The 17,333-nt window shown below is 49.1% G+C and overlaps 1 protein-coding gene across 2 annotated transcripts; it reads right to left on the bottom strand.

Annotated features, from left to right (window-relative positions):
- Positions 1 to 903: 903 nt before the first annotated feature.
- On the bottom strand, positions 904 to 16,626 carry COG7 (component of oligomeric golgi complex 7). Of its 2 annotated transcripts, XM_027891949.1 has the most exons (17): positions 16,396 to 16,626; positions 15,392 to 15,540; positions 14,616 to 14,732; positions 14,274 to 14,442; positions 13,182 to 13,264; positions 12,297 to 12,419; positions 10,751 to 10,949; positions 8,662 to 8,789; positions 7,953 to 8,107; positions 6,617 to 6,733; positions 6,033 to 6,098; positions 5,091 to 5,277; positions 4,080 to 4,220; positions 3,555 to 3,638; positions 3,117 to 3,231; positions 2,568 to 2,711; positions 904 to 1,138 (listed from the first exon to the last, which is right to left on the bottom strand). In XM_027891949.1, the coding sequence occupies exons 1-17, from the start codon at positions 16,559 to 16,561 to the stop codon at positions 972 to 974; spliced, it is 2,310 nt and encodes a 769-aa protein (XP_027747750.1). In that variant the 5' UTR covers positions 16,562 to 16,626; the 3' UTR covers positions 904 to 971. The 2 variants fall into 2 exon arrangements, 1 of the variants encoding a protein (XP_027747750.1); XR_003572121.1 differs by lacking the exons at positions 904 to 1,138; positions 2,568 to 2,711 and adding an exon at positions 3,361 to 3,470 and having other exon boundaries at positions 3,118 to 3,231.
- Between the last annotated feature and the right edge of the window lie 707 nt (positions 16,627 to 17,333).

Here is a 17,333-nt window from a genome sequence, read left to right as displayed (position 1 = left end):
AACAGCCCCAGAAACCCTCCCTGGCAGTGATGGGGCAGGGGAAGGGTGGGAGAGGCATGGCTGGCGAGATTCACCCTCCTCAAATCAAGGGTAAATGGAACAGAATGTTCTCTGCAGAACAGGGACAGCTCACCATTCCAGTCACTGCTGGTTTATGGAGGCGTCTGACAACTCATAAAAGTGGGAAGTGGCTCAGGTGCTCGGCTCCAGCTCTGTTCCAGCTGGGCTTTCCCCAGCCTGACCCACGGCAGAGCAGAGCCCAGCTCAGCAAAGGGGTTTCCTGCTGCACAACAGTGCAGGCACTGGAGACTCGGCTGGCATTGCAATCTTGGGACTTCTCTGTGTTCATTTGTTTCCTAAGAGAGCACACCGAGGCTAGATGAGATGTTTTATACGCATCTATATAAGAAACATTAATAAATTCTACAGGAAAACACCACTTTCCTTAAATTCCTTACAAACTTCATACCTTTCAGTAGAAAGGACACCAAGAACAATCTGCAAAGCTGGTTTTATTCTCAGGGTCAAGCTTGATCAAGCCTCATCTACCAACTGAAGAGACTCTTCTTGGCTTTGTAATAACAACAGCCCTGGGCAATGGCCAGTGCCTGCAGGCAGAAGAGCTCCCAGGCAGCCTCTCTGTGCTGCACCCGCCCCATCATTCCAGATACAACAGCTTAAATTCTCTGAAAAAGCCATCACAAAGCACAAACTCTGCAGCATATGGCAGAACACTTCCAGCACTGCTCAGTCTACTCAGAGTCATTCAGAGAGTTTTTGGTAAATCTGGCTGTAGGACATCTTTCCTTATTTCTAAAGATGGAAAAATGGAACGAGCTTTTCCTAGACCAAGGCATTGATTAACAGTTGTCTGAAATAAACTCCCCTGTTCTCCAGCGGTATTTTCAGAAATAAAAACCAGTCTGAAGAGGTGAGCCCTCGAGCAGGGGCTCGCAGGAGGGAGGGCACAGCTATCCCTCCAGGCCCCTCATGGCAGCGATGCTGCCGGCCAGGCGGCGGGGCAGGCTCTTGGCAGCCTGGCGGAACTCCTCCGGCCTGGCCTTCAGCAGGGTCACCATGCTCTGCAGCGTCCGCGAGGGCTGCAGGCCGAGGGCATCCATCACGTTGATCAGGTAATCTGCAGGATTAAGGAAAAGCGTGTATTTAACAGGTAACAGACAGTGAAATGAAATATATCCTCGTTCCCCACGACGCTGGGGATCCTGTCACCGAGAGCTCCCGCCCACAGGCAGCAGCAGCACAGGCTGGAGTCTGACGGCACTGCCTGGGAGGTGTTTCTGGCTGCCTGTGCACGAGTTCAGACACTGCCCCTTCTGTGCAGGGGACTGGGACACGTTCTGCTGTGTTTCAGTACCTGCACACAACACCCTTGGGATGGTCAGTCATGGGAAGAGGATCAGAGTCCCCCTGCCAAAGGCGAAGAGGTGGCACCGAAGCTGGGCAGCTCTGCCGAGGTGAGTGTCTGTGGAGGCAGGAGGCAGTTCCAGCTCACTGATTTACAGGCAGCTGGGGAACTGAGGATGGCAGGGAGAATGCTAAGCAGCCAGCCTCTCATCCACTTGCTTGTTTTGAAGCAGTGCCAGAAAAAAAAAAAAAAAAGATTCAGGCTAAGTTCACTGATGTCCAAGCACACCTTCTGGAGAGCTGAGGAGCAGATACCGGCTGTATCCTCATTTTTGGGCTTGGCCAGGGGGAAGTCAGCATCCCTGATTTACAACAGGAAAAGACTAACTGGCATTTACAATAGCTGTAGTGATTCCTTGGTGGCCCTTTCAGCAGCCTTGGATAAGAAAAGCCCATCTCCTCCACATCCTGCACAAAGGCCTCCCCAGCAGCCTCTGCCAGCCCTCTTTCAGTCACTCTGTGTGGTACGGAAGAAGGCAGAGATGAGCCTGTGCCAACTCTCTCCAATTTTGCTGCTCAAAATCTCTTGAGGTTCCAAGTAACTTTAGCCTGCAGCACCCTCAGAGCAGCAGGGCAGTGCCAGCCATGGCAGGAGAGCTGATCTGTAGGGTTAGTAAAAAAGGATGCTGCTCAAGTGCTCCACAGTTACTTCTACAAGGCCTTTAGCTGATCGTCCCTACTTCAGTTATCAAGGGGATGGAAGAAATCAATCAGTGCCTTCTCTGCAATCCAGTGGAGCAGCCTCAACAGACTTGGCACGGGCTGTGTACCCCCTTCTGGCACATACTGGCAGAACATGGCACTCTGAGAAGGGGAAGACCAGGGCCTCACTGGAAAATATCCTATACAGATCTTCCTTGCCAAGGCTGGCCTGCAGGGGAATCTCTGTGCAGAAGGACGTGGACTTCCACAGTCAGACAGACAAAGCAGTGAAGCAGCAGGAGCACCCACCGGAAAATCCCCCTTCCCTCCCAGAGGGGTGTGACAGAAAACACTGCAAGAGACAAGCTGCGAGCCCTCCCCGTGCCGGGGACCGACGTGCCCATGGTTAGAGCAGAAACCTGCAGCACAGTCCCCTCAGCCCAGTGTGGTGCCAGAGCACCTGTGTGTGACACCAGCGGGGCTCGGGGCCCCCTGCTCACCGATGTCCGTGCCCAGCTGCTTGGTGGAGTGCGGCGTGAGCTGCGGGATCTGCAGGATGACCTCGCAGTACGTCTGCATCGTGGCTCTGGCGATGGAGCCCAGCCAGTAATCAGCCATGTTATCCAGCTCGGGCACCTCGTCTCCTGCACGGACAACTCCCGTTAGCTGCCAGCACACACCCGCCCGCCTCCGCTGGGTTTGTGCAAAACAGAACCACAACTGTGAATAACAACTGTCCTTTCCACAGGACATTGAGGGAGTCAGAGTTTATCAGCTGGTTTTAGAGCAATCGAAGCAGTTATGTATCCTCCCTGTACTGTACAGCACTGACAGTGAGCTCCAAACCCAAAACACTTCCCTTCCCTTGGTTACTCTCCAGGTAAGTCATTTCCAAAGGGCACACGATGATCAGCTGGGATCAGGGCACAGACTGGCACACTTGGCAGGATCCTCTCCCAGGAGTAGTTTACAAACCACACATCACATCTGTGTAATGTCAGGATGGGAAAGCTTTCCCCAGACACTCCAAGCCTTTGGTCTCACCTTACCTTGCTCTGGGGGGTACGGCAGTTTTCCAGCATGTAATGCCAGTTCCAAAGCAGAATCCTCCTGAGTGACAAATGGCTCGAGGTGCAGAGGAAGCGACATAATGTATTGCCCAATCTAGAACAAAAGCACCAAGAGCTGAGTCACTGAACAAATGTAAGGCAAGACCTTTACTAGAGAAAAAAAGTCACCTGCAGTGGAGCACACATGAAAGCAGAGAGCTTAGCCTGACAGCCACTCACTCACCTACAAATTGGCTCCTGCGCATCATTACACTTGGTACAAGAAATAGTTTTTCACAAGGTCAGACAAGCAGTCACTGAAACACTCATGGCAAGAAAGACCTGTACAGAGAACTGCAAGTCCAAGCAAGTCTTTACTCTCTGGAGCGCTCCTGGCAATTTGTTTTCTAGAGCAGGAAGTCAGTTCAGTTCTCTTACATTGCTGATATATTCCAGAGGGGTCAGACTGAAGTTTGGCAGGTCCTCTGTCAGAGTCTCACCAATGCCACCAGAACTCCAGCCCTGTAAAGCAGAAAATGCAGGATGAATCAATGATTTCCTGGAGCATGAATCCTGTCAGTATTTTAGGAAGGGGTCACCCAGCAACATGAACTGACTGCCCAAAGGAATTCTAGAAAGAACACAGATGGTGAGAAAACTGTTTCCTGTGTTGTCCCTCAGGCTCAAAACAACCACCCTTCCCATCCAGCTCCCTGTGGGAAACACACGCTCACACAGTTAGAAAAGCAACACCTCAAACAAACACCAGAGCCTGCAAACATCCGTGAGCTGCAAAGGCCGTGGGGGAGGGAAGGGAAATTGTTCCACTGCCTGCAGCTTATGGGAGAAATGGGACACCAGAGGAAACTGTTCTGAAGAGGAGAAAGGAAAGCAACACGGACCCAAGGGATCCCACAGGTAAATCCTGCCTGCTGAGCTCCGCTCGAGGCCCCCACTGCTCACCTCCATCTTGGGCACCAGCAGCAGCTGCTGTTTGATTCGGAGGAACACGGAGTCGAAGGCCAGGTGATGTGCCAGCTGGTTGAGGCGGCTCAGGGCGGCTCGTGACGATGACAGCAGGTTGTGGTTACTGGTACCTTTCTCCTGACACACAGAGACACAAAAGTATTTACATACAGAAGTCGTTAAAGTGACCACAGAGGAGCTGCGTTAACATTACAGAGGTTTTATGAGGCCATCCTAATGCAGCAGAGCTTTCCTCTGAGATGGCACAGCCTGTTTCCTTTGGAAGGACCTATTCCAAGCAGTTATTCAAGACAGAAACTGCCACTGCTCCCTGAATTGTATGCAAAGAACCAGCATTCAGTGAGGTCTACGTGAAGAGGAAGAGTACCCGTGGAACTGGACTGTTTAGCTAAGGTTTACACAAACGTAACACTGAAGGCAGAACTGCAGAAGTTGCAAGTAAATCAAGTGTAAAAGAAATCAAAACACTTTGAGGAAATAAAAGACTCATAACCTTGAATTCATTACTTCATATGACCAACGATGGCAAACATAAGTTAGATCCACAAGAAGATAACTAGAGTCATTCTACCCTGTTCACAGATCCATGCAAGACCAATCCTGCAGAATTCTGTTTCAGACTGGACATGGCAGTAGGGTGCAAGTGGCAGAGAAAGCCTCGGGAAGCTGGTGTGTGGGCTTCAGAATTTGAGACGGCTCCAACACAACCTTCCCAATGCTCACTGTGATAAAATCTCTGTCACCTGAGCTGATAAGGGCATGTTCACAAAACACAGCCACGATCTGAGGAGAGATGGAACAAGTCCAGACTTCTTGGTTTTGGACACTTCATCTCTCCACAGATCAGTGTCTCTGTGGAAGACTTGGAATGCAGCCCATGGAAAGGCTGCAGTCCAGGATGAAAAGTCATTAGGCTGGGGGGGAATCCAGCTCTCATCTACCAAACGTGGGCCCAAGAGCACACTGTGATAGAGGTACCAGAGCTACCTTCAGAGTGTAAAGCGTTTCCATAAGACTGGCATACTCAGAGGGATTCTCCTTCAACAGATAATTGTATTCCTGCCAGGGATTCTTTATGGAGCTCTTCTTTTCTGCAGAACCGGTGTCCTGAAAGCCAGAAAAACTACATGGGCTGTAGGAGTCTGAGAGATACTTCCCAGCAGTTGATAAAATCCTGAAAACAAGTACATAAAAGTCACCAGCAGAATCCTCTGAACTCAGTGTTCCAGTCCTCACGCTGGCCCAAGGACCAGCACTGCCTCTGTGTGCCTTCAAGGGAGAGTTCTCACTGGTGGAGACACTAATTACAGCCAACCCTCATGTCTAGTGTGCAGCTCAAAAACTGCAGAAATATGGAGACAAAGGAGAGAGGATTGTGCTCTCAGAAGAGCTGGGCAATGGGGCCCAGGCCCAGCCCACCCTACACTGCAGGCTGTGCTGTGCAGAGCGCAGGCACTCGAGTCACATCCAAGCATTTTGAGGTACAACAGGCTGAGCACTGCTTACAACAAGCAGTAACAAAAGATCTACGTGCTGCCTGTGCCTGACACTCCTCAGGTTACAGGGAATCAATCCATCAGTTAAGGCACACCTAAACCCATTTCAGCACATGATTCATGCCCCTTGTCACAAGGGTGCAAATCTTGCCAATTTGATCTGGTGGAAAATTCCTTCCTGACCCCAATCTGGCCCATTGGTAGCCAGCCAGGGATCCCAGGAAAGGGATTTTTGGGACTGTCTCAGGGCACACGACTGAATGGAACAGTCTGTGTCCCATCTCTGACATGATGAAGGATGGGGAGGGGCAGTGGGGGAATCACAGTGGCTGTTTCCCCTCCATGGTCTACGCAACCAAAGCACCTTGGGGTTTGTTTTCTTTAACTTGTTTCCTACCTTGACAGCTCATGAATTAAGGTCAGCAGCGCTCACCTGTTGGCCAGCTGCTGCTCAAAGTCTCCACACTGATGAAGGAGTTCACCACAAGTGGTAATTACCCTGGGAAAGAATAGGACGAAAACACATGAGACTGGAGGCAGATAATTCCAGGCTCCCCCCGAGTACCCATCTCAGACAGAGGTCAAGTAATTGTGAGGTGCAATAACCAAACCACAGCCCACACATATGCCAAGAGTCAATGTGGTGATTAATTCTGCATCCATTTGATAACACACTGGATCTTTTTTCCCAGTGATCTCATCCACGTGCCGCTTCTTGCCATCATGGTGAAGGTCAGCTCAGTGTCACCGGGAAAAATTCTAAGAGCTGTTGATATTACAAGTGATATGAGATGCAGCCTTGCTCCAGGCAGGGTGGGCAGCCCCCCAGCCCTCCCTGTGCCAGGAGCAACCTGAAACCCATCACTGACACTGGTGCTCTCAGCAGCAACGCAGCACAGTGAGCTCAGCCCTGTGTTGTGCACTGGAAACTTGTGTGTAAACCAACCCCAAGTGATTCCCTTTCAGCTTTGGTACAAAAATCAGCTCTGAGCCAGGCAAAAATAAAATCCCCTGTACCGGACAGAGTTTTGGAATGCAGTCCAGTCCTCCTGGAACAGGGAATCTGACAGGACATCATCCAGTTTACATTTCTTTCGTATAGACTGCAGTGTATTTGTGAAGTCAGATGTATACCTGCAGTGAGAAATGGAGCAGAGAGAAGCATCAGGGTAAGAGAACTGGTTGGAGAATAGCACAATGGCACATTCTGTGATTTGCTCAGTCAGTCCTCTACAAGGGTCTTATAAGAACAGAAATATTAAAAGGAGTAAAAAGGGACACTGGTTCCAGTCCAAACAGGTGAATGTGAAGAACTGATCAGCCACAGCCCACTTGAGCCTACACCAGAAGACAACAGGAGCAACAGACACTGCGAGGCTGCCTCCATTTGCTACATGTGGATTACCAGCTCTCCTCTCCTGAGAGGAGGAGAGAGTAAGGTATTTTTGTTACCGTTACACTGACAATATCTCCTAGGAAAGACCAGGAAAAGTTTATGAGGCTCCTGCTACTCCAACATCACTTGGCCCTTACTCCAGGAACATGGTGACAACAATCTCATGAATTTGTTTTCTCAGCTACTCCCCAGATGAGAACACGGATAAAAAAAAGAACATTTTGTTTTCTACACACCCCCCTTTTCTTTTTTAATAGTGCCCACAAGCTGGAGGCATGCACATTGCTCTGTAATTGCCTATAAAGAAGGTGAGATCAGACTTGTGCTTTCCTCTTCCCCCTTCCCACAGGGCAGTAACAGCCGATTCATACCTTGTGAGCAACCCTTTCAGTATTATGAAGGAATAAGGAGTTAATCAGTATGGGAATATGAAAGTGATACTTAAGGACAAGAACTTACAGTGAACCTCACTCCCTGGGATATCTCAACACTTACAGGCAGATCCTGAATGAGAGGTCACTTGTCCCATTGAGTGTGTATTCAGAGAACCACAGATTCACTAAGGTCAGGAAAGACCTCCAAGATCATTGAGTCCAACCTCCGGACCTATTTCCCCAGAGAAACCTACTCAGATCTACTTTCATCACCCTATTTTGTTTTCATCTTATTCTCTTTTGGGAAGCAATTTCCCCTGCAGAAGTATTTATTAAAAATGAAAACTTAGCCCAAACAGAATAGAAGACAGCTGAGAAGTCTTTAATTTAGCCATAAAAAGCTTCCATTTTCCCCTATGAAGCAGCCCCTGCCCAAATGGAGCGAGAAAGATATCGATGATTCATAGTACAGTGAGAGACATCTGCTCTCAGCCATTTTCCATAAACCACAAAGTCCTTGGCCACAAACTGAACACTCACTACTCCCTCAGGATAAATGCAGCAGTACCTAAAAGCACCTTACTTTGCAAACAGGGCCTTGAGGGCCTTCAGGAGCCCACACACTCCCAGGCCATCCGTGAGCTTGACGCAGTTGTCGATGGCTCCAGAGGCCAGCATGAAGAGTTTGTTGACTGAGTGGTTCAGCTCCTGGACACAGTCAATTACTTCCCAGTGCTCCTAAACAACAACAACAACAACAAAGCTGAGCCTGACCCTTCTTGCAGGCATTAGAGAAAAGACACCTTGTGTAACACAGCGTTCTCTGGTATCCTCCAGTCCTGTCAAACTCCTAAGGCAGAACCCTGCTGGTGCTTCCACCCTCCTGCACATGGACTGTCATAACAGCTGGGCTGCCAAACCAGGTCTTCAAAAAAAACCAGTTCTGCCAACAACAGAATCTTCTACGAAAAGGATTTGCCTTCTCTGGGCCCTGTCCTTGATAAATTCAGTCAAACCTGGAGGAGGCTCTTGGTTAAGTGTTATCCTGGTAAAGGCAGATCCACACAGGGCCTGTTACTGCTGCAGGAGAGGAAAGGAGCTGACCTGACAGTGCCGCTGAAATTATCTTTATTTCTTAAACAAATCTACTTAGCAGTAAAAAATATAATGCAAGGAGGAAATATTACAAAAAATGAGAGGAGGAAAGAAAGCAGTAACCATGACAAAGACCCCTGTATTTAGTGGAAGCTGTAGCCTCTCCCTGTGCAGCTGAGCAAAGGCTGGTACATTACCAAGGGCACTGCACTGATCTGGATGAGGAGATTCTCTTCTTCCAAGTCTCCATACTCAAGTTGGTAGGGCTTGTACGGACCATACACTGCTTCCACCAGCTCCATCACTTTCACCAGGTTCTGCTCCTCTACAAAGAACCAGACAAAGTTTAGTCTACAAAGAGATGAACATGCCGCTAAAAAACTCGTTTCAAGCTACCTGCAGCAGTTCTTCCATCAGAGCATGCTTCCTGCACAGGCTTGGAATGCTGCCCAACAGCTTCAATCTCAACTACGCAGATTGGGTTTTTATTTTTTAAAAAACAAGGTTATTATCTCCACCTGCTTCCTAAAACCAAGATGTTCTACCTCAACAAGTGCTTCAAGAAAATTATCACTCACTGCTCCAAAACAGCCTGGGTGACAAAAATCTATCACACATTCCAACCTACAGCAGAAGAATTGAAACCATTGGAGAACTGAAACCACTTCTCTCACAGCATCAAACAGGGGTAATCCTCATTTAACAGAAATGCTTCACACTTAAAATGACTGACACTAATTCAACCCACTCAGCACTATTGCTACAGTGTCCATCAACCACAAACTCAGGATCTCACTCCCATGCTTGAGCAGGGTGCTGCAAACCCAAACACAAACCAGGGCTGAATGATTATTTCTACATCAGAACTGGACACCAGCTGTTCTCATGAAGCTTTGCCAAACTCAAAACAGCAGTAAATCACAATTACTTTGAATCCTGGATATCAGAGAAGACTTTTACACCCTAAGGACAGGAAAGCAAGGGAGTAGGTTGTCCAAAGCCAATGCTGTCTCCGTGCTTGGATATTTTCAAGACCAGACTGACAATATTCAATGGTTTGACTTCACAGCAGATCCTGCTTGGAGCAGGGCATTGGGCAAAATCATCTCCCAAGTTCCCTTCCAACCTGAATTACCCTATGAATCACAGCTGAACTCTCCCCTCACATCCACACACAGGAACAGGTTTGACTCTGCTCAGCTGAGTCACCTGGCCTGTCCATTCCTGAGATACTTCTCTTCCCAAACATCTTACCCCAGAGCAAAAGAGATGGAAATAAAGGCTTTAGGCTTTTATTTTTTAAACATGCTCAGATAGCAGTTCAGCAACTGTCTCCCTATTCCATCATCTTACAGAATCTGGCATCATTTTTCCAGGTCCTTCTTAATGATTTCTATAGTGACCCACAAATTAAGCTAGAAAATGGCTGATGAGTACACAACCACACAGACAACAAACAGCGCCAGTTACACTCCCTGACATTGCCCAGCAATCATAATTTACAGGATCAAGCAAGAATCTGGGTTTAAACAGCTCAAGACAATGTTATGAGGAACCAAACACAGGAAGTACAGCATTAGGAAAGCTCCATTAGCTTTAATTTTGGATTTTCCCATAGCCAGCCTTTGAAGGGGCCTCACCAGATTCATAAAGGACTATAAATATCCAACAGGTCAAGTCAGGCATAAACCTTTGCAAACACAGCACCTCACTGCTGTGTGGTTTGTGGGAATTACTCAGCAAGTCATGACCAAAATGAGATGACAAACATCCCAGGGAGAGGAGAACCCAGGGCAGATTTGGAACCAAACACCGAGGATGCTGCTGGGAATAAACTACTAACAAAAAGCCTCCAAAATCAAATACAAGCATCCAATGGATGCAGCCTTCAAGCAAGTTTTCTCTTGTTTAGTGAGGTGTGACAGTTCCAGGAAACTCCTCAACTTTTCTGCTTTGTGATCTCTCACAATGGGTCTCGCTGCCTCCCTGGAGACATTTCCTCATCAGTGAGACATAAGAAACAGTAAAGCTCATAAAAGGAGAAGTGCTAAATACTATTTACCCTGCAGAGCCAGCCAGGACAGGGCTGCTTCAGAAAACTGACTGTTGTGTCAACAGCTTCAGTGTAAGATACACACACACACACACAAAGGGGGAACTGCCACCCAACTGGGCAGTGCTGTAGAAGAAATAATTCCTCCCTCCACCTAAAACTAAACAAAATCCCACAGTGGGACTCTACAAAGGGACAGAACAGAATGATAGAATTCAGTGCCAGAGCCTTACTCAGGTTTGGCAGCATGGCCAGCTCCAGCCCCTTGGCGAAGTGGACAGTGGCATCGTGCAGCTCCAGCAGCTGGCACAGCTTGGTGTCCTGGCCTGCCCTCTCCATGGCAGTGCTGAGGCACACAGGGATGGAAGGCACCAGTGCTCCCAGAGTTTGGATCAACAGAACAGTCACAATTTCATGGGGATTCTTGAAAACCTGTGGCAGCAGTGGTAAAAGCACATTACCTGAGAGGAACACAGAGCGGAGGCAGCAGCAGACAGCTCCCCAACATGAGAAACCTGCCTGGGCAAAAAACCCCAAAGAGGTCTGCTAAGGCTACAAGAACCCCACTGACATAGCATACAGGACAGACTGATGACAAAAGACTAGGACAATACCTGTGTACCATTGTGCTTTGAGTACAGCCACCAAGAAACTAGGAAATAGGCACAGGTCAAAAACTGAATTCAGCAGAACACAGGCACTACAGTGATTCAAAAACCACCTGGCAGAAAAAGGTATTTGAAACAGAGCACTCAGTTTACACAGGTGTGTTGGGAACAAACATGTATCAGTAATATATGAAGAAATAGTACTGTATCATGAGCCAAATTACTGACCAAATGGGCAGAAGTCAGTATTTGAAAGGCTAGAAAGCCTGTAATGAGCTGAGAATCAGCCACTCCACTGGCATAAAGTGTGTTACAGCCTTTTATTATGAGTTTTTCATCAGCTGTTCTGCTCATTTGCTTTGAAAGCCGAGATCACCATCAAAAAGGTCCAAGAGTTTTTCAGAAAGCAGAAGCAAAACAGGAGACTGAGTGACACAAACTCTGCCCCCACATGCCATTTCTCACAATCCCCAGTTCAAAAACTATCTGCTAAAATGTAACCTGACATCTGACCTGTAAGTCACATCGAATCATTAAGCAGAAAAAACACATTTCAAGGAAACACTGAGCTCCTCTGCAGCACAGGCCTCGCACTGACACCGGCTTCGTGACACGAAGATAAGAATCTCTTACCCTTCATGGATGAAAAACTCTCAGAGGCTTAGCAATGTGAACTTAATTCTTCACTTCACTAAAGGACAGTAACTTTTTTTGATCCTACATTATTCTTGTCAGGAAAAACAAGCACACAGACTCCAAGGGGTGACAGCAGAAGCCATCAGATATCTTACAGAGAGCGACATGTATCAGTCCAACACAACCTTGAGGGCTTCCTCCAGGCCAAGTGATAAAGCAACTCAGGCATTTCAAATGTCTTGCAACAGAACACATTTGCAACACCAACAAATTAGGTTTAACTTAAGATACAGATGAAAGCGATAGAGCAGCTTTAATGTCAATAACACAGCAACCTTGCTCTGCTGGAACACCAGACCTCAAATCCTGTCTGCAAGGGCTGCACAAGGAACAGAGAGTGGGTTGTCTCCCTGTGCACTGATAAGGCACAGAGTGTTACTCGGTGTGAGCAGCCATTTGGAGCTTTGTGAGAACTCAGAGTGTGCTCAGCCCTGTCCTCTCCCACCCCTGCCCCAAGGTTAACCTGTCACTGCACCTGTGCTGCCCACTGGAGCTGGCAGTGCCAGGTCCCCAGCAGGGTGTCGTACAGCTCAGTCAGCTGCCGATTCAAGCTCAGGTCACTCTGGCAAAGCTCCTGCCACACAGCCACCAGCTGCACCTGCCAGGGAACAAGAACCATCTGAGAGGAGAATGGACAGGCCACAGGTCTTGCTTTTGTTATTCCAAATCCAGCACCCCCCACGCACAGCACTTCTGCCAAAACACGAGGCCCACCCTTGCTCCTCTCTCCAGATTTCAGTGTAACGTATAATTCAGCACCACAGAAGGAAAAGACTTTCAGCATGAAGCTTGAGGCTTTTTAGTGATTCAAAGATTTAATTAACGTTGGTATTTTACTCATAAAATGAGATTGTAACTGATACCCCCACATAATAGTTGAAATACTTGGCAAGCCCCAGCCTTGAACTTAATCCTCAAAAGTCACAGTCATGTGAGAAATTTGAGGCTCATGTTATGGCTACAGAACTGTCTGGAATTCCAACTTTTAATCTCACCTGAAAAGAGTTTACAGAACTCAGCAGATGGCAAGTTGCAGTAATGAAGTTACTGCTGACATAGCCACATCCACAGAGAGCAAAGCAAAACCATGTGGCACAGAGAAATCAAGCAGAACACACATATCCCGTGTCTGCTGCAGAAAGAGACACAAGGACCTGAACAGAGAATTACTCCTGAAACACGGGGAGTAACTCAAGCTGTTCGGAGCCAGCAAGAGAAGGAAACACAAAAAGGAAGAGGTGCCACCTCCCTGCCACAGCCAAGGTGAGATCCGTGGGGCAGCAGCTCCCTCTGCAGTCAAAGCCCAGCAAGCATTCCAATATTTATTCATAAAATGGTAAAACATTACCAAAACACTTACCTTGTGACATTTATAATAATAAGCAAGAAGCTGGGGCATCCGATCAACTTCAGTGAAAACTTTAACAAACGTTCTTGCCTGATCTACACAAAAGAAAACAAGAGGCAGTCAGGATCAGCCTCAAAGCTGATGGTGAGACATCAGTCTGAGCAAGAATTCCTCTAAGGGAGCATGCAAAAAGACCTACACAGAAAGCTACATTTCACCTCTTCTTTGCTTATCTCCTCAAACGGGAGAGAAACTGCCTAAAGCCCACCCTCAATCAAGAACAGGCAGCAGACAAGAGGAATGAATTTAACTTCTTAAAATTAACTTCTTAACCAGCACATGTACCTGATATTAAGTCAGACAAAGACAGAGCATTTTCTAGAAGGAAATCGTTGTTTTCCAGAAACAAGCCATTATTCACAAACCTGGAGCATTCCTGACAAAGGCCTCAGGTTTGCTTTCACCTGTCTTAAAACTGCCCCCTGTGCCTTACACTGAGCCATGGCACAGTGAGCTCCTGCACAGAGCTCGGAGACACACGTTCCTAAATAGCCTGGTTTGTACCCCACAGCCCCAGATCCCCCTGGGACCTTGAGGTGCACACAGCTGAGAGCCAACAACCAGAAAAAGGACTTTTCAGAAGTGCTGACAGGAGCAGAGGGAAGGAAGAGTATAAAGAACAGTCCAAAAAGACAAGTTTTCTAAGCAGAGTTTATAAAGCCACTTTTATAAGGCAGCAAGGAGTCAGAAGGTTTCCAAACAAATTTCCTTCCTGATGACACCACCCAGCTGTAACAGAAATGCCCAGCAGCACCATGGTAACACAAAAACAGGTTTTGAAGAGGGGGCCTTCTGCTTACCTGAGAAGCACTTCCCACCTGGAGAGCATCCCTGACAGAACTAAACTACAACAGCAGGGCAGCCCTGCCTCAGCACCTCCATCTCAGGCAGCTGCAGAGCACAAAACATTCCAGGGCATCTGCTCCACCAGGAAAGCCTGTGACCCAGCACCAGAAGCCTTCAGGACACCAACTCCCCACACAAACGCTGTTTTGAAGACAATATACTCTATGTTGATAGTAAATGACACCAAGCATTACTGACCTACAGACTGGGAGTTGAAAGCAGCAACAATCTGAGGGCTGGCCATGGCCTCCAGCCGGTTTTTCAGTGCCTCCAGGTGCACACACTTCTCGGAGTAATCCGGCGTGTCCACCAGCATGGCCAGGCTGCTCTGCATGCTCGTCAGCTTGGCTGAAATCAGGGACACATCCTGCCAGCAGCAAGGGCAGCCTGTTACCAAGGGTGACCTCAGAGCATCAGCACCAGTTTCATAATGATATTTCAAACAGCAACGTTTGAGAGTCACTTCAAAAGCCTACTTTTAAACGCAGTTCGCTGGAAGGCTGAAGGCACAAAGACCAAACAGAATAATTCAGTATTTACTTGTGTTTTAAGAGTCTCTTCAATGTCTGCACTTAACGTGCTCCATTTGTCTGCTTCCTGAAGTGACTCGGCAGCCAACTGCATCCTGGACTTCACTTGGTCAATCTCTACCAGGACCTGAAGAAAAAAACAACACAATGTTGCCCACTGAAAAAAAAAAAAAAGAGGTGACTGCCATGGATGCTTATTTCAGCAGAGTTATTTTTGTCTTGGACTTAAAAAACAAAATTTGATGAAAAGATTATGATACAAGGAGGAAGAAATGGGCAGAAAGAACTTGAGATGCAAGAGATGCAAAATGAACTTGCAAAGTCAAACAACAAAAGGTTAGTTTAGGTTAGTTTGAATTCTGCTCTTGTACTTTTAGTATCCACTTTGCCTGAAAATGCTCTGCACCCCAGGCAGAAAGCAGTGTCCCCAGCCAGGTACCAGTAGCTCTGAACTGACACTTGAGCAGCTGTTCCTCAGGACACGCAGATTGCATAGGTCTGGGTCACACCCACCTTTCCACAAATTTTAAATTTGACAAGCTGCAGATAAACACTATCACAGATTCACAGAATATGCCAAGTTGGAAGGGACCCACAACAACCATCGAGTCCAACCCTCAGCCCGCACATCCCCAAGAGTCACACCCTGTGCCTGAGAGAATCGTCCAAAGGTTTTTTGAACTCTGTCAGCCTTGGTGCTGTGACTGCCCTGGCTGGGCCTGTTCAGTGCCCAAACACCCCCCGGGGGAAGAACCTTTTTCTAATATCTAACCTATAAGAACTGACCTGCATCGACTGGGCTGTGTCTTCTTCAAACTTCTTTATATCTTCTTTAACAAGGATCATCTGCTCCTTCAGGAATGTTGCCTCCTGTTTCAAGACTTCCAGTTCCCGGAGGACTCTGGGCATGTTCTGGAGAGCCTGATGGCTTGTTTCTGCAGAAACACTGAGCAGTCAGTGAGGAGCGCTAAGAGCCCTTGCAGAAATGGGAAAGTCTTTCAATAATCTTATTTAATCTTCAGTACTTGAAAAAAACGACACAAGGCAACACAGCAAAACAGCAAGCAACAAAACTTCAGCTGTACCTTTAAAGTTTATATATTTAGTACTTTATAGTACTTTACCATGGAATCACAAAGCCCTCTGAGACCAGAGTCCAAGTGTCCCCAGCAGTTCAGTGCTGTTCCCTCAGCACTGCCAAGGCCACCACTAACCCACGTCTCCAGGTACCAATGTACAGGAGGCTTTTAAATCCCTCCAGGGATGGTGACTCCACAATTGCCCTTCCAGCCTGTGCCAGGGCTGGACAAACCTTACGGGGAAGAAGTTTTCCTTATTATCCCATCTAACGCAGCCCTGGCAGGGGCTGCTGTTTGTCAGCGCTTGGCACAGATGTGCTGGTGGATAATCACGGGCCCCGGATCGGTGTAAGGATCCCTCTGGCCTGACAAGGTAGGCCAGGCCTGGATCGCCAACACGCCCTCGGGTGGCCCGCACGGGTCTCGCTGTCATCACCCCTTGTGCATCCCAGGAGGACTCGGGTACCGGACACACAGCTCCCAGGAGGACTCGGGTACCGGACACACAGCTCCCAGGAGGACTCGGGTACCGGACACACAGCTCCCAGGAGGACTCGGGTACCGGACACACAGCTCCCAGGAGGACTCGGGTACCGGACACACAGCTCCCAGGAGCACACGAGCGGGGCTGAACGGGGCCGCAAAACCCGCACGGGACTCGGCCCGACACATCCCCACGCCAGCAAAGCCCCCCCGGCCCAGCCCCCGCACCTTCCACGGCGTTGTTGACCTCCTGGATGAAGAGCTGCAGCTTCATCACCAGGGTGGCGGCGTGGGCGTCCACCTTGCCCGGGGCCTCCTGCTGCACCGCGCGGAACGCCGCGTTCACCCAGCCCTTCACCTCGAACTCGTCCGACAGGAACCGCGAGAAATCCATCGCCACGGCCCGGGCCGCGGGGGAACCGCGGGGGAACCGCGGGGACAGCGGGGGGACAGCGTGGGCACAGCCGGACACGGCCCCGCCGCGCACCCGGAAGCGCTCGGAGGAGCCGGGGCGGTCTCGGGGCGGTCCCAGAGCAGTCCCGGGGCGGTCCTGGGGCGGTCCCGGAGCAGTCCCGGGGCGGTGTCGGGGCCGGCCCGCTGAGCAGACCCCCGGACCCCCTGGCACAGGGGGCGATCGGCCGAGGCTGCGGCGGGCAGGGGGCTGTACCCGCCCAGCCCGGTCCCCAGCACGGCACCGTCAGCTCTCATCGCTCCCGTCGGTGCCGTTCCCACCGCTCCTCCCGCTCCTGCCTTACCCCGCACACAGATCCCAGGAAAAACGGGGTCGGGGATGTCCCTGCCTCCCGGGAACAGCCCCTGCTCCAGGCACGCTGGCACGAGGGCTGAGTGGTGGTGTGGATTTACTTTTTTTTTTTAATTAAAAAAGTAGTGGGGAAGAGGGTAAATGGGCCCAGAAAGTGGCAGAAAAGGTGTGTATGACAGAAGCATCGAGGTGCCAGTGCCCTTCAGCAGGGTCCTGTAAATTGGGGTCAGCTACAGGGGAAAGCTGTGAGAAGTTCACACTCCTCCTGCCAGGCACAAAGAGGAAGAAGGAGATGGCAGATCCTGGGGAAAGGAGTCATTATGGAGTTCTGGCCATCGCTGCTGGCCCCCAGTCCTTCCACATCCATTGCTAAGGCAACATGGCAATGTTCAAGCCAGCTGGA

The sequence above is a fragment of the Empidonax traillii genome, unplaced genomic scaffold, assembly GCF_003031625.1.
Source record: "Empidonax traillii isolate 1590-97213 ecotype Southwest subspecies unplaced genomic scaffold, ASM303162v1 scaffold335:size599443, whole genome shotgun sequence".
NCBI lineage: Eukaryota > Metazoa > Chordata > Aves > Passeriformes > Tyrannidae > Empidonax > Empidonax traillii.
The sequence above is the reverse complement of the archived record's forward strand: the minus strand, read 5'-3'. Positions and strand labels throughout refer to the sequence as shown.